This window comes from Lipotes vexillifer, unplaced genomic scaffold (assembly GCF_000442215.2).
Source record: "Lipotes vexillifer unplaced genomic scaffold, Lipotes_vexillifer_v1.1 scaffold72, whole genome shotgun sequence".
Lineage (NCBI taxonomy): Eukaryota > Metazoa > Chordata > Mammalia > Artiodactyla > Lipotidae > Lipotes > Lipotes vexillifer.
This window is the reverse complement of record NW_006769482.1, coordinates 3,061,908-3,084,133: the sequence shown is the minus strand read 5'-3', so window position 1 is coordinate 3,084,133 and position 22,226 is coordinate 3,061,908. Positions and strand designations below refer to the sequence as shown.

Below are 22,226 nucleotides of genomic sequence, written 5' to 3'. Positions count from 1 at the left end.
ACCCTGTTGTCTGTCCTAGGTCAGACCTGAGATGACAGACATCCTCTTCCCTACTGGGTCTCCACGAAGAACTTTATTTATTAGTCTCCAGTCAAGTACAGTCTTCAGAGAGGCTTTTGGGGGGAAAGTAAGCCAAGCCAATTCATTCCAACAGGCTCCATTTTTCATACAGATGTGAGTCTTCTGCCTCAGAACACATAGAGCAAAAGCAGTATCCATACTTTTTATTTTCCCTTAACTGGGTTACAGGCTTAGAAATTGCAGTGGTCCAGCCTGATTTTTTTAAGTCTCAAAACACTTTTATCAGGGAATGTTTTTCAGTGGCAGGGCTCAATCTTGGGACCTGTAGGAGCCATGTTCTGGAGGCAGTTAAACCTCTTCTCCTCTCCCTTCCTTCCCTCCACGGCAGGCATCATAAACCAAGGGCACCCTCTGTCCACCGAAAATGCAGCCGAAATGGGCAAGAGGGTTCAGCACCCCACGGTGATGCTGGGTATTCAAATGCAGCCCAGGAGCCTGAGAACTGAAAAGACAGAAAGAAATTTGGAAACAAATCCTGCAGATAACCTGCCACTCAGACAAGAAACACACACGAATCCAAGGGACCCTTGGTCCTGGTGTCCATCTGTCTTCCCACCGCTCCTCTGGGACGGGTTGCTTTGCGGAGGGCATGTTCCAGGACAGGCTTTGGGAATGACAGTCAGTGGAACGTTCCACCTGAATTGGCTCTCCCGGGCGGAGGAAGATGGAGACTCAAAATCAAAGCACTGGAATAGTCTTCCCTCGACTGCTCATTTGCTCATAGGCAGCCACAGACGGGCGCGGGAGCCGTTAGTTAACCACATCGTAATAGTAATTGCGCAGCCGCAGTTCCACTGCTACAAATCCGGGCCTGTTCTCCACGCTGCAAAGAGAAGAGAGGCATTATTGTTTGTTATCAATGCTTGTGAAAAAGTGCTGGTCACAGCAGGGGCCTTTGCAGGACAAGTGCTAGTGGAGTGGCGGTGCCCCGCTTCCTCATGAGCCTGCGGTCACACTGCATCTCTGCTCTAAGTGTGGCTGACCAGAAGCCTCTGGGGAATACAGTGTTAGGCCCACCCCAGACCTAAAGAACCCAATCTGCATTCAACAAGGTCCCCAGGTGACTCCTGTCCACCTTAAAGATGGGAAAGTTCTGTTCTCAAAGTCAGGATCTTTTAACCACAGGTTCAGAGACTGTCTCCTTATGACCTAGCAAAACAGAACGTGTCTGAAAATACTTAGTTGGTCAGTGTGCTGCAGATATATATTTAACGTTTGACTCAATCTTTTTTTTAAATGTGGACACAATTTAAACTTCCCCTCCCCACACCCCAATCAGATGGCTCTGGATTTTCTGAAAAGACGCTGCTATTCTAAACCTTAATGTGGCAAGGCCTTACTTCTGTCACTGTTGGCAGGTGAGGCAATGATGTATATAAACCATGGGTAAAAGTTTTTTTAACAACTTGCAACCTCTAAGCAAACTTCTATAGACATCTCTGCTTTCTCTAACATGGGCATAATGAACAGAACCAGTTGGAAGCAAGTATTTCTTAAAATTTGGAGAGTCTATCCTTGCTTGGAAGTTAATTTTATTTTGCAAGATTTTTGGCTATATTGCAAGTGGGTAAAACTGCCCAAAAAGTGACATAGAACTTGAGGTTAAACTGCATGAACTGTCCACATTTAACCTTTCTGACCTACAACAACTGTGATTTCATATGGTTCAGTCTAGTTATAAGAGAACAGCCAGGGACCACACATGGGAACCAAGAATCATTTACTGTTATAAGGGCAGGGTGGCTTCTGCAGAACCAAAATAGGTTGTCTTGTCAAATGGCATCAAACAAATGGTTGCACCTACAGCTTTCAAGAGCAGGCAATAAAACTGCGTAAAAATATCAGCCATCTGTGGTCATGTCTATAGACCACACTCACTGTGGGAAGATGTCTCTGGCCACCAAATTGTGTTGCAGGAGGGGACGTGATGGCCAAGCCTGGGATGTAGGACCATGTGTGGAAACCTGTGTCCACACAGAAGGAAAGCCTCCCTCCTGCTACTAAACTTCAAGCCAAAGAAGACAACTTCAACATCTTTGCCAAACAGGGTGTTCTACTCCTACCATGGGGATCCGAATGCACCAAGAGTCCCTTTGAGTCTTGCTGTAAGGGTTTCATTCACCCAGCAGCCTAGCACCAAGCAAACAAACTAGAGTAGGGAAACAGGAGTACAGACTGGCCCTCAGCAAAGACACCTGGTCAGGTTTCCCAGGGAATCTCTCCTTTATACCATGGGTGAGGCTGCCTCTAGGACATCACTGAGCTGCAGAGGAGGGTGGCCAAGTGACCTGTGTGTGTGCCGGCTTCCTGGTCACTTCCGACTACCTGGGTCTGGGGTGCTTTTTCCACTCTGACCCTCGTGCCCAGTGGGGGCATTTCCGGCACTCAAGCTCCTCAACCTGCAGTTCTCGGTTGGAATGCCCCTCCCTAAAATAGGCCAGTATGGACTCTCCAATGGAAGTATGACTCTCCCCCCCAAACTCTCTACTCTCATTCAAAGCTCCCTGTAGCTTGCTCTATAGCACCCATCACAATACATAATCAGGCATTTATGTTGGGGTTAATTTGTTTCCTGTTTGCCTAGCCCAGAATTGTAACCTCCGTGAGGAAAGTGGCAGGGAAATAACTACCCTCTCTCTTGACCCTGGGTCACTTCTAGATAATAATGAGATTCTTCACTTCCACTCCCAGCTAGAGTTGTGGAAGATGCTTCCTGGGGCGTTGCAGAATCCCAGGTGGCATCTGAAAGCACCTGAAATATCCATCATCCTGAAGATACTCTTGCAATATCAGCTGTCATATCTGAGAACAAACCTGACCCTCGAAGTATCAAATCTACTGGCAGATATATGAGCTCCCCCGGATGACAGACCTGCATCATTGCCAAGTTGCAAGGGCGCTATATGCACACTTCAGTGTCAGAGGGACAGAGACCATGGCTTGGAGGTTTCCCTATGATGCATGTCCAGGCTGCCAAACCTAGGCAAGGTCAAAGGTCACGTCCCTGATTCTTAGGTGCAGTGTGTTTCCCTTGCCAGCTGAGCTGCCCTGGATGTCACCTGCCTACAACGTCACATGTGCTCTACCAGTCAGGCCACGTGAGGCCCCTCAGTGCAGACTCTAGGGCCACTGTTCCAAGTTCTGAGTTGCTTCTTGGGAAGTGTTACCTTGGCCAATCCATCTGTGAGCTGGCCACCATCCTTGGTCATGCCTCACTCTGAAAGGTGATCAGGAATTAGGAAGTATGACATCCCCCTGCTAAGTACCTCTGCCATCCGCTCATGCCAAAATAGCACGTATCACCAGACCAGACCCTTAAGAATATTTTTTTACTTTGACCACCCCTCCACCCTTTGGCCAATATTATCTACGTTTAAATTTTGATATCCCGAATTAGAGTAATTGTCTATACTCTTTAGACTAAAGAATATAAGTGTGTGGTCCAGGAAGCAAGACCTCTCCCCCCATTGTTTGTTTAGAAAGGAGCCCACCCCTGATTCATGAAAAGACAGAATTCATGCTCCTTTTCAGTGCTCGGCAATTCTATCTGCCTCTAGAGCATTGGGCTAAATGGCAGGAAGGGCTGGGTACTCACTCATAGGTCCAGCACAGGGTCATCAGCTCATACATCTCTCTCGGACACCCTGGAGGGCACCCCATCCTCTCTCCTTTCTCCAGCATAGCAGAAACTTCACTGCCTTTCATTCCCTAAAACGTGCAAAATATTCTTGAGCTTTTCAAACATAGCATGCAGCAAAACAAAACAAATACATCCTACCCCCCAAAAGAAACAAAAGAGTACATGCTGTGTGATTTCAACTATACAAAGTACAAAAAATAGGAGCACCTAATCTATTTTTTAAATATTTATTTATTTATTTGGATGCTTTGGGTTTTAGTTGCAGCACACGAGATCTTCATTGTCATGTGCAAGATCTTTAGTTGTGGCATGTGGGATCTTTTTAGCTGCGGCATGTGGGATCTAATTCTCTGACCAGGGACCGAACCTGGGCCCCCCGCATTGGAAGCGTGGAGTCTTAACCACTGGACCACCAGGGAAGTACCAGGAGCACCTAATCTATGATGCTAGAAGTCAGATGGGTTACCCTTGGGGTTAAGTTTTGTGTGTGCAGGGGGAAAGGGGGGCTTCTGTTCTGTTTCTTCATTTGGGGGATGGCTTCATGGGTGTGTCCCAATTGTGAAAATCCATCAAGCTGTGGCCTAGGATTTGTGCACTTTTCATTATATATATGGTTTTTCTTTATATATATATATATATATATATATATATATATATATATATATATATATATATGAAAAAAATCTAGAAAAAGGTAACAGCTGCAAATTTGATAATGGGAATAGCCATTATTTCTATTTCCAATCTAATAAATGGTGATTTGGGTATATATTTGATGAAATAAAAGTTTTATTTTAAGGCAGGACAAGAAAAAAATTAAACATAAAATTCTGTGTTTGTTTCGACATTCTCCCTCCCTCCCTACTGTGCAGTGTGCATCTGTATTACACATTAACCAGAGCTCCTCAAAGATGGGAATGCCTGCTTGGCCATAAAGATCACTTTTTTTCCTTTCTTCTGACACTAGCACTGTAACTTCTTTAAAAAATAGTGCTCTTTCCTAGCTCTGTAGGTCATGGTGGCTTGCCGCTCCCTTTGTACATGTTTACCTGGACTATGTATCCCTAGTGACCTTTATGTAAAATATCAGTATGTCATTTTGATGTATGATCCTTTGTCTCAAAAATATATATGACTGGGCTTCCCTGGTGGCGCAGTGGTTGAGAGTCCACCTGCCGATGCAGGGGACACGGGTTCGTGCCCTGGTCTGGGAGGATCCCACATGCTGTGGAGCGGCTGGGCCCGTGAGCCATGGCCGCTGAGCCTGCGCGAAAAAAAAAAAAATATATATATATATATATATATATATATGACTGTGCCTTCAACTTCTAACGGTGGAACAGTTCTCAGAGCTTTCCAAGAATCTGCTTCCTGGGTTATAATCCTCAGTTTGGCTCAAATAAAATTCCCTTTTACCCTTCTTAACTTGATAATTAATTGAATTTTCGTTGACATATTTTATGCATATTTATATGTGTAATACACAATTTAAAAAACCCCACATACTGTTCAGATAGCTTCAAATATTTCTTTCAGTTTAGAATAAAGTGAGATCATATTAACCCCCCACTCTCAAAAGATAAAGACTCAGAAAGGGTGTCCAGATTTGATGATTTTCAGGGTCCTTTAAAGATAATCTGGGGCTTATCTGTATTGATGGTCTGTTAATTAGGAAATGAAACAAATGTAGCTCACCCGATACGGCTTCTGCCCGTAGGAAAATGCTTCCCACATTAACACTCCAAAGCTCCAGACGTCACTCTTGCTGGAGAACTTGTAGTAGTTGATGCATTCCGGAGCGTACCACTTCACGGGCCACTTCCCGTGGGTCTGGGCCTGAAAACCAGGCACATAGAGACGCTTCATTAAGAATAAAATGGTGGACACCATGTTTGTTCATAGCAGCACTATTCACAACAGCCAAAGGTGGAAGCAACCCAAATGTGCATCGACAAATGAATGGATAAACAAAATGGGGTATATTGATACAGTGGAGTATCATTCAGCCTTAGGAAGGAAGGGAACTCTGATACACGCCACGACATGGATGAACCATGCGGTTACCTTTTATTATGCTCAGTGAAGTAGGCCATTCAAGTCACTAAAGGACAAATATTGTATGATTCCACTCATCTGATGCCCCTGGAGTAGTCCCATTCATAGAGACAGAAAGTAGAATAATGGTTGCCTGGGGCTGTGGAGAGAGGATGGGATGGAGAGTAGCTGTTTAATGGGTACAGAGTTTTGGTTTGGAAAGATGAAAATAATTCTAGAGATTGGTTGTGAGCAAAGTGAATGTACTGAACATTACTAAACTGTACCCTTAAAGACAGTTAAGATGGTAAAATGTATGTCATGTGCATTTTACCATAATTAAAAAAAAAGAAATAAAATCATGACTCACAAAAAGCCTGTGTGTATATATCTGGTCTGAATCTTAAAAATATGTTAAATCTTAATATCTTAAATTTTTAAAATTTAAATACATATTTTTAAGGTTCAGACTGAATTTTTTGTATTTTTTAGTCGCTTTTTCTTACCTCTTCCTTTGTCTACTCACAGCTTCTTGGAGCTTGGCGTGGCAATGCAAGAGTCAGGCCTGAATATTACGTCATGGTTTTGCTCCAAGAAATACTAGGTTGTTCATAATATATTTAACTATTACTGTACATTTGTCTACAGCTTTAAGCCAACACTGTTTTGGGGGAGACGGTTTGCTAGTATCATTTAAAACAAAGTTGTAAACTTTCTAATTTAAAAAAGCAAGTGCTAGTAAAGAGATAAAAATCTTGCCTAGCAAAACTCTTTCTTTGGGGCTTTAGGGTTCAGCGTGGTGTAGTGAAGTCTTGATACCTCCCATGGAAGTCACTCTAACCTGACATCTCTTGAAGTGGAGGGAGGGAGGTGAGTTACCCTATGGTGGCCAGAGGAGACAACTCAGGGATATCAATCTGAGACCACAGGTGCTAGGGCACTTCTCTAAATGACACACTGCTTATACGTCTGTCTCATTCATGTTATGTATTATTTTTAAATTTTGATTTCAAAAGTTGTGAACAATCTAGTCATGTGCGTTATTTCAAGTTTATTCTGAATTTTAAACTGATCACAAGATAAACCTTTGACAAACCCTAAATATGATGAAAAGGGAATCTCTCTCCACCACAAACTCCAAATCCTCACCAAGAGAGACAGCATGTTTGATCGTTTTTCTTGACTCCTTCCAGAAAAATCTACATATAAGTATAAACTGGTAATATATGCTTTCTTGAGGGGTAATCAAGCTATAGGTATATACATTTTGTACTTTTTAATTTTCCTATTTAACCATGTGTCATAGATATATGTCTATGTCAGCACATACAAAGAAAGTCACTTTTAGGAAAGTTAATTTTATGCTTCGCATAAATCTGCTACAACTGATTTAAACAGCCTCCTACTGAGAGGTCATTAAGTCGTTTCCTGATTTTTGCTATTACACATCATGCTAGAATGAACATTACTGACAGTGTGTATCTTCTCTGTGTGTAGAGTACTTGTAAGGAGTTGCTGGATTAAAGGGCATTTGCATTTACAGTCCTGCTGCACAAATTCACGCTGTCATGCACAGTTCTCTGAGCACTGAGCTAATTTGCTTGCATTACTGTCATTTCTCTTTAATCGTGCTTAACTCTTCAATGTTTTCCATTTCACTTTGTTTTCTTAAAGAAATTCTCCATGTTCCCATCTTTTCATTTGTGTTCAGTCTCTTTTAGCTGCTTCTAACATGGCTTCTTTTTTTTGTACAGTATGATGATTGAGACACATATATATTGCAAAATGTTTACAACATAAGGTTAGTTAACACATCCTTCACCTGACAAAAGTGCTAATTTTTGTTGTTGCTGTTGTAATGGTGAGAACACTTAAGACCTACTTTCTCAGTAACTTTCAAGTACTATACAATGTAGTACTGTTAACTCTAGGCACCGAGCTGCAGATTAGATTCCCAGAATATATTCCTCTTATAACTAGAACTTTGTACCATTTGACCAACATCTTCTCATTTCTCCCACCTCCCAAACCCTGGCAACCAAAATCTACTCTCTGTTTCTATGAGTTTGGCTTTTTAAAATTCCACATATAAATGATATCATACAGTATTTGTCTTTCTCTGACTTATTTCATTTAGCATAATGCCCTCAAGGTCCATCTATGTTATTGCAAATGGCAAGATTTTCTTCTTTTTTATGTCTGAATATATCCCATATATTTGTCTACAGTTTACACATACACACACACACATGCACACACACACACACACACACGTATCATATTTTCTTTATCCATTCATCTATTGATGGATATTAGGTTGTTTCCATGTCTTGGCTATTGTAAATAATGCTGCAATGAACATGGGGGTAAAGATATCTTTACTAGGTAGTGATTTCATTACCTTTGGATATATATACAGAAGTGGGATTGCCAGATGATACGGTAGTTCTACTGTTAATTTTTGAGGAAACTCCATACTGCTTTCCATAGTGGCTGCACCAATTTACATTTCCACCAACAGTGTACAAGGATTCCCCTTTTTCCATATCCTCAACAACACTCGTTATCTCTTATCTTTTTGGTGATCGCCATTGTAACAGGTATGAAGAGACATCTCATTGTGGTTCTGATTTGCATTTCTCTGATGCTTAGTGATGTCAAACACCCTTACATGTATTTGTTGGCCATTTGAATGTCTTCTTTTGTCATAGAAATATAGAAAAAAATAGAATACTTCTATTCAGGTCCTTTGCCCATTTAAAAATCTGATTATTTGGGGGGCTTTACTATTGAGTTGTATGAGTTACTTATATATTTTGGATAATTACCAATTATCAGATAGATGGTTTGCAAATATTTTCTCCCATTCTGTAGGTTGAACTTTCATCCTGTTGATGTTTCTTTTGTTTTACAGAATTTTTTTAGTTTGATGTAGTCCCATTTGTTGATTTCTGCTTTTGTTGTGTGTGCATTTGGTGTCATATCCAAAAAATCATTGCCAAGACCAACACTGAGGAGCTTTTTACATATGTTTTCTTCTAGGAGTTTTATGGTTTCAAGTCTTACAATCAAGTCCTTAATCCATTTTGAGTTAATTTTTGTGAATGTTATAATATAGAGGTCCAATTTCATTCTTTTGCATGTGAATATCCAGTTTTTTCAACACTATTTATTGAAGAGACTATTTTTTCCCCATTGAACATTCTTGACTCTCTTATCAAATATTAGTTGACTATATATGCATGGGTTTATTTCTAGTTTCTTGATTCTGTTCCATTGATCTATATGTCTGTTTTTATGTCAGTACCACACTGTTTTGATTACTACAGTTTTGTAGCATAGTTTGAAATCAGGAAGCATAATGCCTTCAGCTTTGTTCTTTCTCAGGATTGCTTTGGCTATTCAGGGTTTTTTTGGGTTCCATATGAATTTTAGGATTATTTTTTCTATTTTTGTGAAAAATGCCACTGGAATTCTAATAGGGATTTGTATTGAATCTATAGATGACTTTGGGTAGTGTAGTCATTTTAACAATATTAACTCTTCTGATCCATGAATGTAGGTTATCTTTCCATTTCTTCAATTTTTTTCATCAATGTCTTATTTTTGGTATGTAGATCTTTCACTTTCTTGGTTAAATTTAACCCTAAGTATTCTATTGCTTTGATGCAATTGTAAATGAGATTTTTTTCCCTTTATTTCTTTTTCGGATAGTTCACTATTAGTGTATAGAAATGCAACTGCTTTTTGTGTGTTAATTTTGTATCTTGCTATTTTACTGAATTTGTTTATTAGTTTTCATAGTTTTTTGAGGGAGTCTTTAGGGTTTTTCTATATAGTGTTGAACCTTGAACAATGTAGGGGTTGGGGGTGCTGACACTTCACACAGTCAAAAATCCATATATAACCTTACAGTTGGCCCTCTGTATCCACAGTTCTGCATCCATGGATTCAACCAATAGTGGATTGTGTAGTACAGTAGTACATACTAGTGAAAGAAATCCATGTGTAAGTGGACCTGCACAGTTCAAATCTGTATTGTTCAAGGGTCAACTGTATAAGATCATGTCATCTGCAAATAGAGATGAGGTAATTTTGGTTTATAAGCCTTTTATTTCTCTTTTCTTTCTTTCTTTTTTTTTTTTTTTATCCTAATTGCTCTGGCTAGGACTTCCAGTAGAGTTTAATCAGTGGTGTGAGTGGGCACCCTTGTGTTATTCCTTATTTTAGATGAAAAACTTTCAAGCTTTCTCCACTGAGTCTGATGTTAGCTGTAGGCTTGCCATACATGGCCTTTATTGTGTTGAGGTATGTTCCTTCTATACTGACTTTTTTGCGACTGTTTATTATGAAATGATGTGAATTATGTCAAATGCTTTTTCTGCACCTAATGACCATATGATTTTTATCTTTCACTCTATTAATATGGGGTATCACATTTATTGATTTGAGTATATTGAACTATCCTCAAATTCAAGAATAAATCCCACTTGACCATAAGGTATGATCTTTTTAACATGTTAAATTTAGTTTGCTAGTATTTTGTTGAGAATTTTTGCATCTATGTTCATCAGGGATATTGGCCTATAGTTTTCTTTCCTTGTGTCTGGCTTTCGTATCAGGATAATGTTGGCCTTGAAAAATGAATTTGAGAGTATTTCCTCCTCTTCCATTTTTGGGAATAGTTTGAGAAGGACTGGCGTTAATTCTTCTTGATATGTCTAATAGAATTCTCTTGTAAGTTCTGTTAGGTGCATTTGGTCTAAAGCACAGGTCAAGTCCAATGTTTCCTTATTGATTTTCTGTCTCTATGACTTATCCATTGTTAAAAGTGGGGTATTGAAGACTGCTACTATTATTATATTGTTATCTATTTCTCCCTTCAGATATGTTAATATTTGATTAATATATTCAGGTTCTCCAATGTTGGGTACATGTATATTTACAATTATTTTATATTCTTAATGAATTGACCCCTTTACCATTATAAGATGACTGACCTCCTTTGTCTCTTGCACCAGTTTCTGGATTAAAGTCTGTTTTGTCTGATATAAACATAGGTATACCTGCTACTTTTTGGTTTACATTTGCATGGAATATATTTTTCTATCCCTTCACTTTGAGTTTTTCTGTGTCCTTAAAGTTGAAATGAGTCTCTTGTAGGCAGCATATAGTTGACTTTTTTTTGTGTGTCCATTCAGCCACTCTATGCTTTTTGATGGGGAAATTTCATCCATTTACAATTAATTATTCATAGGTAAAGACTTACGAATACCATATTACGGTTTTCTGGATGCTTTAAAGTTCTTTTGCTCCTTTCTTCCTCTCTTACTGTCTTCCTTTTTGATTTGATGAATTTCTATAGTGGTATACTTTGCTTCCCTTTTCTCTATCTTGTATGTATCTATGGCAAGATTTTGCCTTGTGGTTACCCTGAGGCTTACATAAAACATCTTATAAATATAAGTCTATTTTAAGATGATAACAGCTTAACTTCAATTGTATGCAGAAACTCTACCCTTGTACTCCTCCCCACATGTTATTATTTTATTTTTTTATTTTTTGCGGTATGTGGGCCTTTCATTGTTGTGGCCTCTCCCGTTGTGGAGCACAGGCTCCGGACGCACAGGCTCAGTGGCCATGGCTCACGGGCCCAGCCGCTCCACGGCATGTGGGATCTTCCCGGACCGGGGCACGAACCCATGTCCCCTGCATCGGCAGGCAGACTCTCAACCACTGTGCCACCAAGGAAGCCCATGTTATGTTTTTGATATCACAATTTATGTCATTTTATATCGTGTATCCATTAACAAATTATTGTAGCTATAGCTATTTTTAATACTTCTGTCCTTTAATCTTTATATCAGCATTAAGTGATTAACACAACACCATATTATAGTAATGGGGTATGCTGAATTTGACTATATACTTACCTTTATCAGTACATTTTATATTTTCATATGCTTCCATGTTACTAATTAGTTTCCTTTTATTTCAGCTTGAAGAACTCAGAATTTCTTGTAAGGAAGATCTAGTGGTGATAAACTCTCTCAGCTTTTGTTTGCCTGGGAAAGTCTTTATCTCACCTTCCTTTCTGAAGGACAGTTTTGGGACATAAAGTACTCTTGGTTAGCAATGTTTTTCTTTCAGAACTTTGAATGTATCATTCCACTCTCTCCTGGCCTGTAGGTTTGTGCTGAGAAATCTGGTGGTAGCCTTATGGGGAGCTCCCTTGTAAGGGACAAGCTTTTTTTCCTCTTGCTGCTTTTAAGATTCTCTCTTTGTCTGATTTTTGACAATTTTATTATTCTGTGTCTTGGAGAAGATCTATTTGAAATGGATTTATTTGGGGACCTATGAGCTTCATGAACTTGGATGTCCAAATCTCTCCTCAGATTTGGGAAATCTCAGCCATTATTTTTTAAAATAAGTTCTCTGCCCCTTTCACCCTCTCTTCTTCTTGGACTTCAGAAATATATAATTTGTTTCTCTTAATGGTGTCCCATGAGTCCCATAGGCTTTCCTCACTTCTTTTTATTCTTTTTTCCTTTTTGCTTCTCTGACTAGCTAATTGCCAATGATCTGTCTTTGACTTCACTGATTCTTTCTTCTGCTTGGTCCAGTTTGTGATTGAAACTCTCATTGAATTCTTCAGTTCAGTCTTTGTATTGTACAACTCCAAAAGTTCTGTTTGCTTCTTTTTTATGTTCTCTATGTCTTTGTTGAACTTATTTTGTTTTTGTACTGTTTTTCTGATTTTTATTAAATTGTTTATCTGCGTTCTTTTATAGCTCTCTGACCAGAAGAATTATTTTGAATTATTTGTTAGACAATCTGTGTATCTCCATTTTTGGGGGATCAGTTATTGGAAGTTTACCATTTTCTTTTGGTTGTGTCAGGTTTCCCTGATTCTTCATGATCCTTGCAGCCTTGTGTAGGCATCTGTACATTTGAAGATGCAGCCACCTCTTCCAGACTGTATGGGCTGACTTCAGTAAGGAAAGACTTTCACCTGTGGGTGGGAGCATGCTGGAGCATACTTTGACCCTGGGTCTAAGGCATGGGTCCCCAACCCCTGGGCCAAAGACCAGTACTGGGCTGTACAGCAGGAGGTGAGCAGCAGGCAAGCGAGCAAAGCTTTATCTGTATTTACAACTGCTCCCCATTGCTCACATTACCACCTGAGCTCTGCCTCCTGTCAAATCAGTGGTGGCATAGATTCTCATAGGAGCACAAACCCTGCTGTGAGCAGCACATGCAAGGGATCTACGTTGCATGCTCTGTATGAGAATCTAATGCCTGATGATCTCAGGTGGAGCTGAGGTGGTGATGCTAGCTCTGGGGAGCAGCTGCAAATACAGATTATCATTAGCAGAGAAGTTTGACTGCACAGAGCCCATAATAAATCAATTGCTTGCAGACTCATATCAAAACCCTATCAGTGAGTGGCAAGTGAAAACAAGCTCTGGGCTCCCACTGATTCTGCATTATGGTGAGTTGTATAATTATTTCATTATCTATTACAATGTAGTAATAATAGAAATAAAGTGCACAATACATGTAATGTGCTTGAATCATCCCCAAACCATCCCCACCCCCAGTGTGTGGAAAAACTGTATTCCACAAAACTGGTCCCTGGTGCCCAAAAGGTTGGGGACTGCTGGTCTAGGGTACAGGATATCAAGTGCAAGGGTATGTGATGGCTCCAGGTCTGGGGGTAGGGCTTGATGTCTCACTTGCTCACATCTCTGTGGTTCGCAAAACAACTGTGTGCTCCTTGGCAATAGCTACAGGGGATCTGCAGTGGCTGCAAGGGCTGTTGGGGTCCTCAGTGGTACCTCCAGGCCCAGCAGCTAGGGACCAGGCAGGTGTTGGCAGTGGCCAGAGCCAGTGGTGTGCATATACTCAGCTGTGGGGGCTGGCTGCAGCTGCCTCTGTAGTGACTGGGGCTGGCTGCAAAACACATAGTGGTAAGGGCTGGGCCTAGCAACACGGGTTGAGGCCAACTGTGGGTGCACTAGCAGCTGCAGTGACCCTGGGCTACTGACATGCCCTTTTGTGGCTGCAGAGATTTGCCGTGGGTACATGCATGGCACTAAAGGTGATGGAAGTTGGGCTGACAGTGTGTAAGTGCACAGCTGCAGGTGAGCCCAGTGGTGCAGGCCAGTGACAGGAGACAGGGCCATATCCAAGCCCACAATATGCCATAGGGGCCTTGGCTGTCAGAGTGCACTCCTGCAGCTGCACAGGCTCATCCCAGGTACATGCACAGCAGTGGAGGCCAGTAATGGGATTTGAGCTGGCAGTGTACAGGTGCACAGCTGCAGGAGATAGCCATGAGTGCACACATGCTGGTGGGGATCAGCCATTGGGGTCCAGGCTGCCACTCTGCATGCAAGCAGCTGCAGAAGCTGGAGCGGGCTGCTGGTATGGATCCTGCTCCCCAGTGGGTGAGATGGGGGGAGTAGGGAGGGACTCAGGTGGCTGGTGAATTAGAAAACCTGTAGGGCAAAAACCCTCAGCAGTGAAATCTGTGGGGAGTCCATGATGAGATCCTGCGTGATGAAAGCTGGGGGGATCTGCAGCATCTGCAAGGGCGGTTGAAATCCTCAGTAGTGAAGGCTGCTGGGGTTCCTCTGCAGAGTAGGTCACCAGGAACCATGCTCACTCCTGCTGTGTAGCTGACAGTGGTAGCCCCCACTCTTCTCCCTTCTTCCTTGCTCCTAGCTGTCTCTAGACAGCTCAGCTTTGCTGGCCTCTGGGCTGGGTGAAACTGAAGCAGGTCCTTCGTGCACTGCCCCAAAAGGCTGGGGAAGCTGGTTGCTCACCCTGCTTTCCCTTTCCTGGTGAAGAGAACTCTTTCTAGCTGGGTTCTTGCCTCCACTGAGCAGTGCTGACCTGAGGGATGGGATGACGTAAGCAAAATTAAGCTATTGTTCCTTCCCTTTTTATGTAGTTATTCTCAAGTTTTTCGTTCCACTGTGCTGCTAAAGCTTCTTAAGTGGACTCCAGCATTTTCCCAGAGCTGTTTCATTCACGGATAGCTGTCTAACTGTTGATCTTTGTTGGGGGACAGAAGCTGGAGTCTCCTACTACATCGTCTTGTTCCTGATCCTTTGCCTTTTACTTCTATACTGCCTTCTATATTTTCTTCCCCACTGATTTTCAGAGATTCACTGGTTTACTTTCAATGGTATGTTGTTTAATATCTGTGGCAGTTGAAAAAATTGGCCCTCGTGTTCGACATTCCTCCCCATTCCCTTGAATATGGGTGGTCTGTGGCTGCTCTGACCAATAGAATAAGTGGACATGACTCTGAGTCAGTTCCTGGGCCCTGAACTTAGGAGCCTGGCGGCCTCCACTTCCTGCCTCTTGAGTAACTTGCTCTTAGGACCCAGCTGCCACGCTGTGAGTAAGCTCAGGGGCACATGGAGAGGCCACATGTAGTTAAGTTATTGTTTAATGGGTACAGCCCAGTGGAGGTCCCAGACCACAGCCCATGTCAAATCAGTCATTAGCTGTGTGAGTGAGCAGGGTGGAAATAAATTCTCTGTCCCCTTGGAACCACCTCCTGAGACACTGTGTGGAGCACAGATGCACCATTTCCACCAGGCTCTGCCTACAGTGTAGAACTGTGTATAAATAAATGCTTGGCATTGTTTTAATGCACTAAGTTTTGGGATTATTTGTTATCTCAACTTCTTCGTCTCCTCTTTGAGTCCTTATTTTAGTCTATATTTTCTTCTAATTATCTTGATGAAGTGCATGTTACAAAGTGTCTCCAACATAAAATCTATTTTTTTCTGGTGTGCATGTGTGATTGTTATTCTAGGCTATTGTTCCCTTTGCTCCATCTCCCAGCAGTCCCTGCAAAGGGCTCACTTGATACTTTTCTCATGATGGCTCATTTCTGAAGCAGCTTTGCTTTGGGGCCAGCTTCTCTATGAAGAATGGAGTGAGGAGCTGTGATGGGAGCTCTGCTACTGTTGCTCGTACCTTTGTGCTGACCCTTAGCTGACCAAGAGCTGCTATCTGCTGCTATCTGTCATACCCACACCTGGCTCTCAGAGAAAGGGTGGGTGGGTAGGTGTGGATACTTAGGCATATTTCTCCAGCCACTCCAGGGTGTGGCACACAGGGCAATCCCACAGATCCCATCCTGCCATTCACTAGTTAGATCTTCAGGGTATGCTGTCTGTTTCTGACAGTGGCTGGACATTCCCAGGGACCTGAAGAGGTGGGAATCTGTTCTTGGTACCCTCTTCCACCACCTGGTCTCAATCCTAGTACATCTTCTAATTGATCAACATAGACTCTACATACAGACTGTGATTGAATTCATATGAGGATGGGGCTTTCTTATTTTTTCCCCTTCTTTTAGTTGCTATTAGTTCATTTGAGGGTTCAGAGAGGAGCTTTGAAAAGTCCTGCAAGAGTCGACTTGTTCAATGCATATTTTCCAAAACAATTTAACAAAGGAATTCTATTCTTGTTTTTTTCCAAATGAATCATCATTAATACCTTGATTCCCTATTGCCCCAAAGAACATAGTTCAGAAGATACTATTCTGAGTAAATCCCAAGTTGTGACATATTCGAGTATTTCCATTTTTTTAAACAATAGAATCAAAGCTTAAGAAGAAAATTTCTTACATAGTTATTTTTAAATAGGGAAATTGCTTCTTGAAACCCTACCATAATAAATTAAGAAAACATACGTTTGCATTTCAGATTTTTACTACCTGATGCTCTGAATACTGGCTAAGTTGTTCCTACCTTGTAGTAGTTTTCATCAGCACGAAGTGCTTTGGAAAGTCCAAAATCACTGATCTTGGCATAATGTTGAGTAACCAGCAATACATTTCTTGCAGCCAGATCTCTGTGCACAAAATTGCATTCTTCCAAATACTTCATTCCCATAGACACCTGATGAACCAGCTCTATGATGTTCTTATCCTTGACATGCCTGAAAGTCACAAATGTGTTATTAGTGATAGTGAACAAGAGTCCATTTTAGAACAACCAACCATGCACACAGAATATGAACCCACTAACTTCCTATTCTTCTTAAGCAAGAGTCACAAATGGTGGTGACTGGTGTTCAGCTGGTAAAATTTTCAAAGTATGCTTTGAATTGCATGAAAAGCAGTATAATGGGGTGGTCAGACCTGGCTCACCAAGAGCCAGGCTTCAGTTGGAATCCCCCTTCCAATATTGGACAGCTAGCAAAACCAACCCTGAGTCTCAGTTAAGTATAAACATAATGTAGCAAATGGGATAAAGTAATCAGTGGCTAATATTATGACTTATTCCACGTGAGTTCCTCCATCTCAACCATGGCTGGAGATGAGCACAGAATGATTACTCCATAGATGGTTGTAATCAATTAATAACAATGGATGTTTTCAGAAGTAATTACTCAAGGGAATGTAGAGATCAGCTAGACATGTAAAATAACACTGTTTTCTTTTATAAAATGTTTATTTAAATATTTCTTTTAAAAGAGCATGCTTGTTCTGCTTTGTGAGGGGAGACTGCTTGCCAAAATAGTCTAAGGCTGATTCTATCACCAGGCCAGTACAGAGTGAGCAAAGGAGACCAAATTGTTGGATTAGAGTTTTTCTTTACACACTAAGAACTAAAGAGCACTTGATCCAAAGACTACAGCTCTTTTGTCTCCCTGAGTGTGGACCAACCCTGGGAAGGTGTGAGAGGAGACAAGGCTTCATGTAGAAATCAGGTTATGATGTGCATTGGGCAGGTGGGCCCTGCCCCTCACAGTATGAGTTTCTGGGGTACCTAAGGATACCTGTTCTGCTGTAAATATTTGTTGAGTGGACCAAGTTCCGCCATCTCCATAACCAGCATCCAGGACTCGGCTTCGCATATCCCAATCATGCGCACAATGTAAGGATTGTCAAGTTGCTGCATGACGTTTGCTTCTGCTAATAACTCATCTTTAAGAGCGGGGTCATTGGCTTCGTTTTTCAGGATTTTCACAGCCACTGTTTTCACAACTCTGCAAAAGAAATCACAACACATAAGAAACTTTTCAAAGTGGCTCACATGTAGGTAACTATCTTTCATAAAGCATAATTCCTATGCTAGAAATGATGTTATAGAAATATCTGCCACAGAATGGAAATGCGTCTTAAGAAGCCATGTTATACATGACTAATTTTCCAATCATGTTCTCTCATTTTATAGACAAGGAGAGTAACACCCAATTGGTTAAAAATTATGGGGGAGTGCTGAAGAATGCCCCAACCAAGCAGAAAGCCAATACATTGTAGAATATTTAAATAACTTTCTAACAAACTTTACAAACTATGACATACATGAATTCCAGTAACATCTTGAGATTTATCATCTCAGATTATGTGTAATGTATGTAAATACAACATGCCTTTAATATATGTTACAATGAATTTCTAGCTGGAGAATTAAAAAACATATACTGTTAAAGCTCCTAATTTATAAAACACTTTTAAAAACTAAGCTTTGCTAATTTTAAGCACACTTCAACAAGTCTGAGAAAAACTAATTACTTTCCATTTTCTAATAAAAACATCACCTGGGTCATGTTTCAACTCTTGAAAATATTCTGATATAATGGGGCTTAAATAAATGAATGGACTTAACTACGTATGATTTGAGAAACTGCGTCTCTCCATGATACAGTTCCCACAAATACAAGAAATATACCTTTTTTGTTGAACTCTGAAATGGGAGAATAAAACTAGAACTATCCCATAAAATAAGTAAAATAACAGAGTAACAGACTAAGTCTGACATACATTCAGAAAAGAACATACAGCTTCAGTACAGAACTCAGAAGAGTATTTACACATTGGACATATGCTATAGTTCCTACACAGATAGAGATACACAGCATCACCAGCACCCTAGGAGACCTCTGCATCCTCTTCCTGAGACCAAGGAAATATTATCCTATGCTATCTCTAGACAGTTTATTGTTCTACCTTTCACATTTCAGTCTGCCATCCACCTGGAACTGGTTTCATGTATGGTGTGAGGTAGGGGTCAAAATTAACAAACAAAAACCTCTTGATTCTTCCCAATGTTTAAGGAAGAGAGAACACCCACAAACTCTTCCAGAAACAAAAAGAGGAAGGGAACTTCTCAACTCATTTTATGAGGATGACATTAACCTCATAAAAAAAAAAAAAAGAAATTACAAGAAAATAATTTATTGATAGCCCTCACGAACGTAGATGTAAAAATTCAAAGGGAAATATTAATAAATTAAATTCAGTGATTTATGAAAAAGACATGATGGATATATAATTCATGAACAAGATGGGTTTATTCCAGTAATGCAAGGTGGGTTGAACATCTGAAAGTCAATCAGTATAATTCACCACATGAACACAATAAAGGAGAAAAAGCCTGTGGTCCTAGCAGCAGAGGAGAAAAAGTACACAAAAAATGTAATACACATTTAGCATTAAAAACAACTCCCTCAGAAGAGTAGAATAGAAGGAAACTTTCATAATCTGATAAACAGTAGCTATAAACCTAACGGTGAAATGTGGAAAGTTTTCCCCCTGAAATCAGGAAGGAGGAATGAGGCTACTGCCACTTTTATTCAACACTGAACCACAGTTCCTAGTTAGTATAATAAGGCAAGGAAGAAATATAAAAATATAGGGAATGGACAGGATGAAATAAAACTGTTGTTATTTATAGATGATATATTTCTGGGTCAAAGAATACATAGATAAACTACTGGAAATAGTAAGTGAGAAATAACAGGGGACTTTAAGCAAAGTTGCTGGGTATCAGGCCAACAGACTAAACCAGTCATATTCCTGCATTCAAGCAATGCCAAGGAATAACAAGTAAAATTTTTAAAATTATACCACATATATTAACATCAAAAATACTAAATACCTATAAATGAATCCAACAAAGAAGTTGTACAAGACCTCTACACAAAAAAACTAAACAACTCTGCTCAGAGAAATAAAAGACCCAAGTAAATGGAAGGATGGGTCACTGTTATTGATTGGAAGACTCAGGATTGTAAAGACATCATTTTGCCCCAAATTCACCTATATGGCCTCTCCTCTCCCCAAATCTCTAGCTGAAATTATGTATCTATAGTTATATCTATGTTAATTTATATATTTAATTAAGCAAGGAATTTGAGTATCACAAACTAGTTGAGAAAATCTATACCTTAATACAGGATAATTTATATTCATTTTACAAAATAGCTGTGATATATATATGTAGACACATATATTTAAAAATAAGCATAGCAGTCACATATATATATATACACGTCCATATATATATATATATATACACGTGTATCCACACACACATATGGTGGAAGGGGCAGGATTAAAAGCGTAATTTTCTGTGCATACTTTTGTCTATATTTTGACCCTTGAATCATTTACATGATTCAAGGGTCAAGAAAAAAAATTTACACAAATTCCTTAAATTTAAAATAGCATCAAACAACCAAACCCAATTATATTCCTATCAAACAGATTTTCAGAGAAGATTTGTTTCAAAGGACTTTAGAAACCAGTATTTTTCAAAGTACTTAGGAAACAGTACTTTTACGGAATATTCCCTGTTGGATGCCTTCTAAAGACAAAATGAAGCACAAAGAGATTTTTAGTAATTTAGCAATTCTGTTATGTAATATATACTATTTGAAATTACAGGATAAAGCAAATAAGTATGCTAAGGATATTTGTAATCAAGAATTTTCTGGTTAAGGGAAATGAGACACAATTTTTAAAAATCAAAGAAAATAAGTGAAAACACTGGGTTATCATTGAATGATTGCATTTTAATTAATTAGTACATACGTGCACGTGTGTATATATAAAGATCAAAAAAAATATAGACACCTTTGTTAACAGTAGTGGTGTTTGAGTGGTAAAATAGGATGTTTTTATTTTCTTATATTTTGTTTGTTTCTATTTTCTAATTCTCTGGAAGGGACACATAATACATCTAAACTAATATGTATATAATTATTACATACACAGTTAATATATATAATGGATGCTTTCACTTCAATTGTACCAGAACAGAACAAAAACTACACTGTTGATGACAAAGGATTTAGCCATGCCAGGTTAAATTTTGCATTTGAGATTAAATAAACACAATACATGTATATGTGGTAGTTTCTAGAATGTAAGCTCACATGAGAATGAGTGTGTTGTGGCAGTGCACAGCTTTGACTTACTTTTTCATCTGGTAGTAGCCCTTCTTCACCGTCCCAAAGTTCCCAGAGCCCAGTTCCTTGTCCTCCAGGGTCAGCAGCTTCCGGTCCAGGTAGACCTCTTTGGGCCTGATCTCCTCGGGGTCTGCATAGGGGCTTTCATAGACCTCGGTGTCCATGGGCAAGGCTTCTCTCTGGGCTTCTGAAACGCAGTCAGGAAATGCACAACCCTGTGGCTGGATCCTCCATGAAACTGCCATCGTGCCTCCCACCCCTACCTCCTGGGCTCACAGCTTGCCTTTTAAGACCTTGGTTACCTTGGGCAGTTATGGTGTCTGTGAGTGCTCAAGGCACTCAAGGCAGCTGGTAGCGGGGTAGGAAAAAGCCCTTCATCCCTGCTGTACTTGACCCCTGTTCTTGCACTAATGAACAACGAGAAAGGGTCTTCCTGCCGGAGGCAAAGACAGATGGGGCCCTCCTAATGGGCCGTGGTGGCTTTAAACTATGTCTGAAAATTGTGACCCTCCTTCATTGAGAGGTGGAATCTATGTCACCTCACCTCAGTGGCTTTTGTAATCATGTCAACCAACAGAGTATATAAGAAGTGATGTCTGTGATATACTCAGGCAAGGTTCTAAAAGGCCATGCACCTTCTGCCTGGGTTGCTGGAAATCTGCCTCTTGAAGCTTCAGACACTATGCAATTGTTCAACTGCCCCGACCCCTTCTATGCTGTGAGAATGTTCCAGTCAGCCCAGGCGGAGAGACCAGACTGAGAACCTCCAAGGTTCTGTGGAGACAGGGAGATGCTGGCCAGCCACCAGAGCCCTGGCCTCAGTCTCACCACGGCCTCTACCCGCTGCTGGCCCAGCTCCACCCCCAATCTCCCTGCAAGAGGCCCTGAGCCACAACAGACCGGCTCAGCCTTGTCCAGATTCATGATCTGCATGAGATAATTAAATGATTGCTGTTGATTTAAGCTACTAAGTTTGGGGGTGCTTTTTTTTTTTAGTATTAAACAGACCAAGTTCACCAATTTAAAAAAACCCGGGGCCACCTAGAAAACCTAAGAAGGTCACCCAGAGGTCCCATTTCTTATCAGTCTAGTAGAGGCCTATTGAGTTTGAGGGGGTGCCTGCCTGAATCCTATCCTCTCCTGGCCTCACAGAATCACTACAATTCCCTGAACATGTGTTGAATTCCAACAACTCAGACATTCCTTCAGTTTTTACCAGTCACCCATTTATTTCTGCACCTCCTGC

The 22,226-nt window shown here is 40.5% G+C and overlaps 1 protein-coding gene across 7 annotated transcripts in view; it reads right to left on the bottom strand.

Annotated features, from left to right (window-relative positions):
• Positions 1 to 831: 831 nt before the first annotated feature.
• The window catches only part of SYK (spleen associated tyrosine kinase), a 62,089-nt gene continuing 40,694 nt past the window's right edge, over positions 832 to 22,226 (bottom strand). For 4 of the 7 annotated variants that reach the window (XM_007445630.1, XM_007445625.1, XM_007445627.1 and 1 more), the window contains 6 exons: positions 20,990 to 21,167; positions 17,564 to 17,773; positions 16,531 to 16,720; positions 5,417 to 5,557; positions 3,677 to 3,789; positions 832 to 904 (listed from right to left, as the gene is read on the bottom strand). In XM_007445630.1, coding sequence (XP_007445692.1) covers positions 832 to 904; positions 3,677 to 3,789; positions 5,417 to 5,557; positions 16,531 to 16,720; positions 17,564 to 17,773; positions 20,990 to 21,167 — 905 coding nt within the window. Of the gene's footprint in view, positions 905 to 3,676; positions 3,790 to 5,416; positions 5,558 to 16,530; positions 16,721 to 17,563; positions 17,774 to 20,989; positions 21,168 to 21,811; positions 21,815 to 22,226 lie in introns of all 7 variants that reach the window. The other 3 variants (XM_007445631.1, XM_007445628.1, XM_007445626.1) reach the window with 2 other exon arrangements.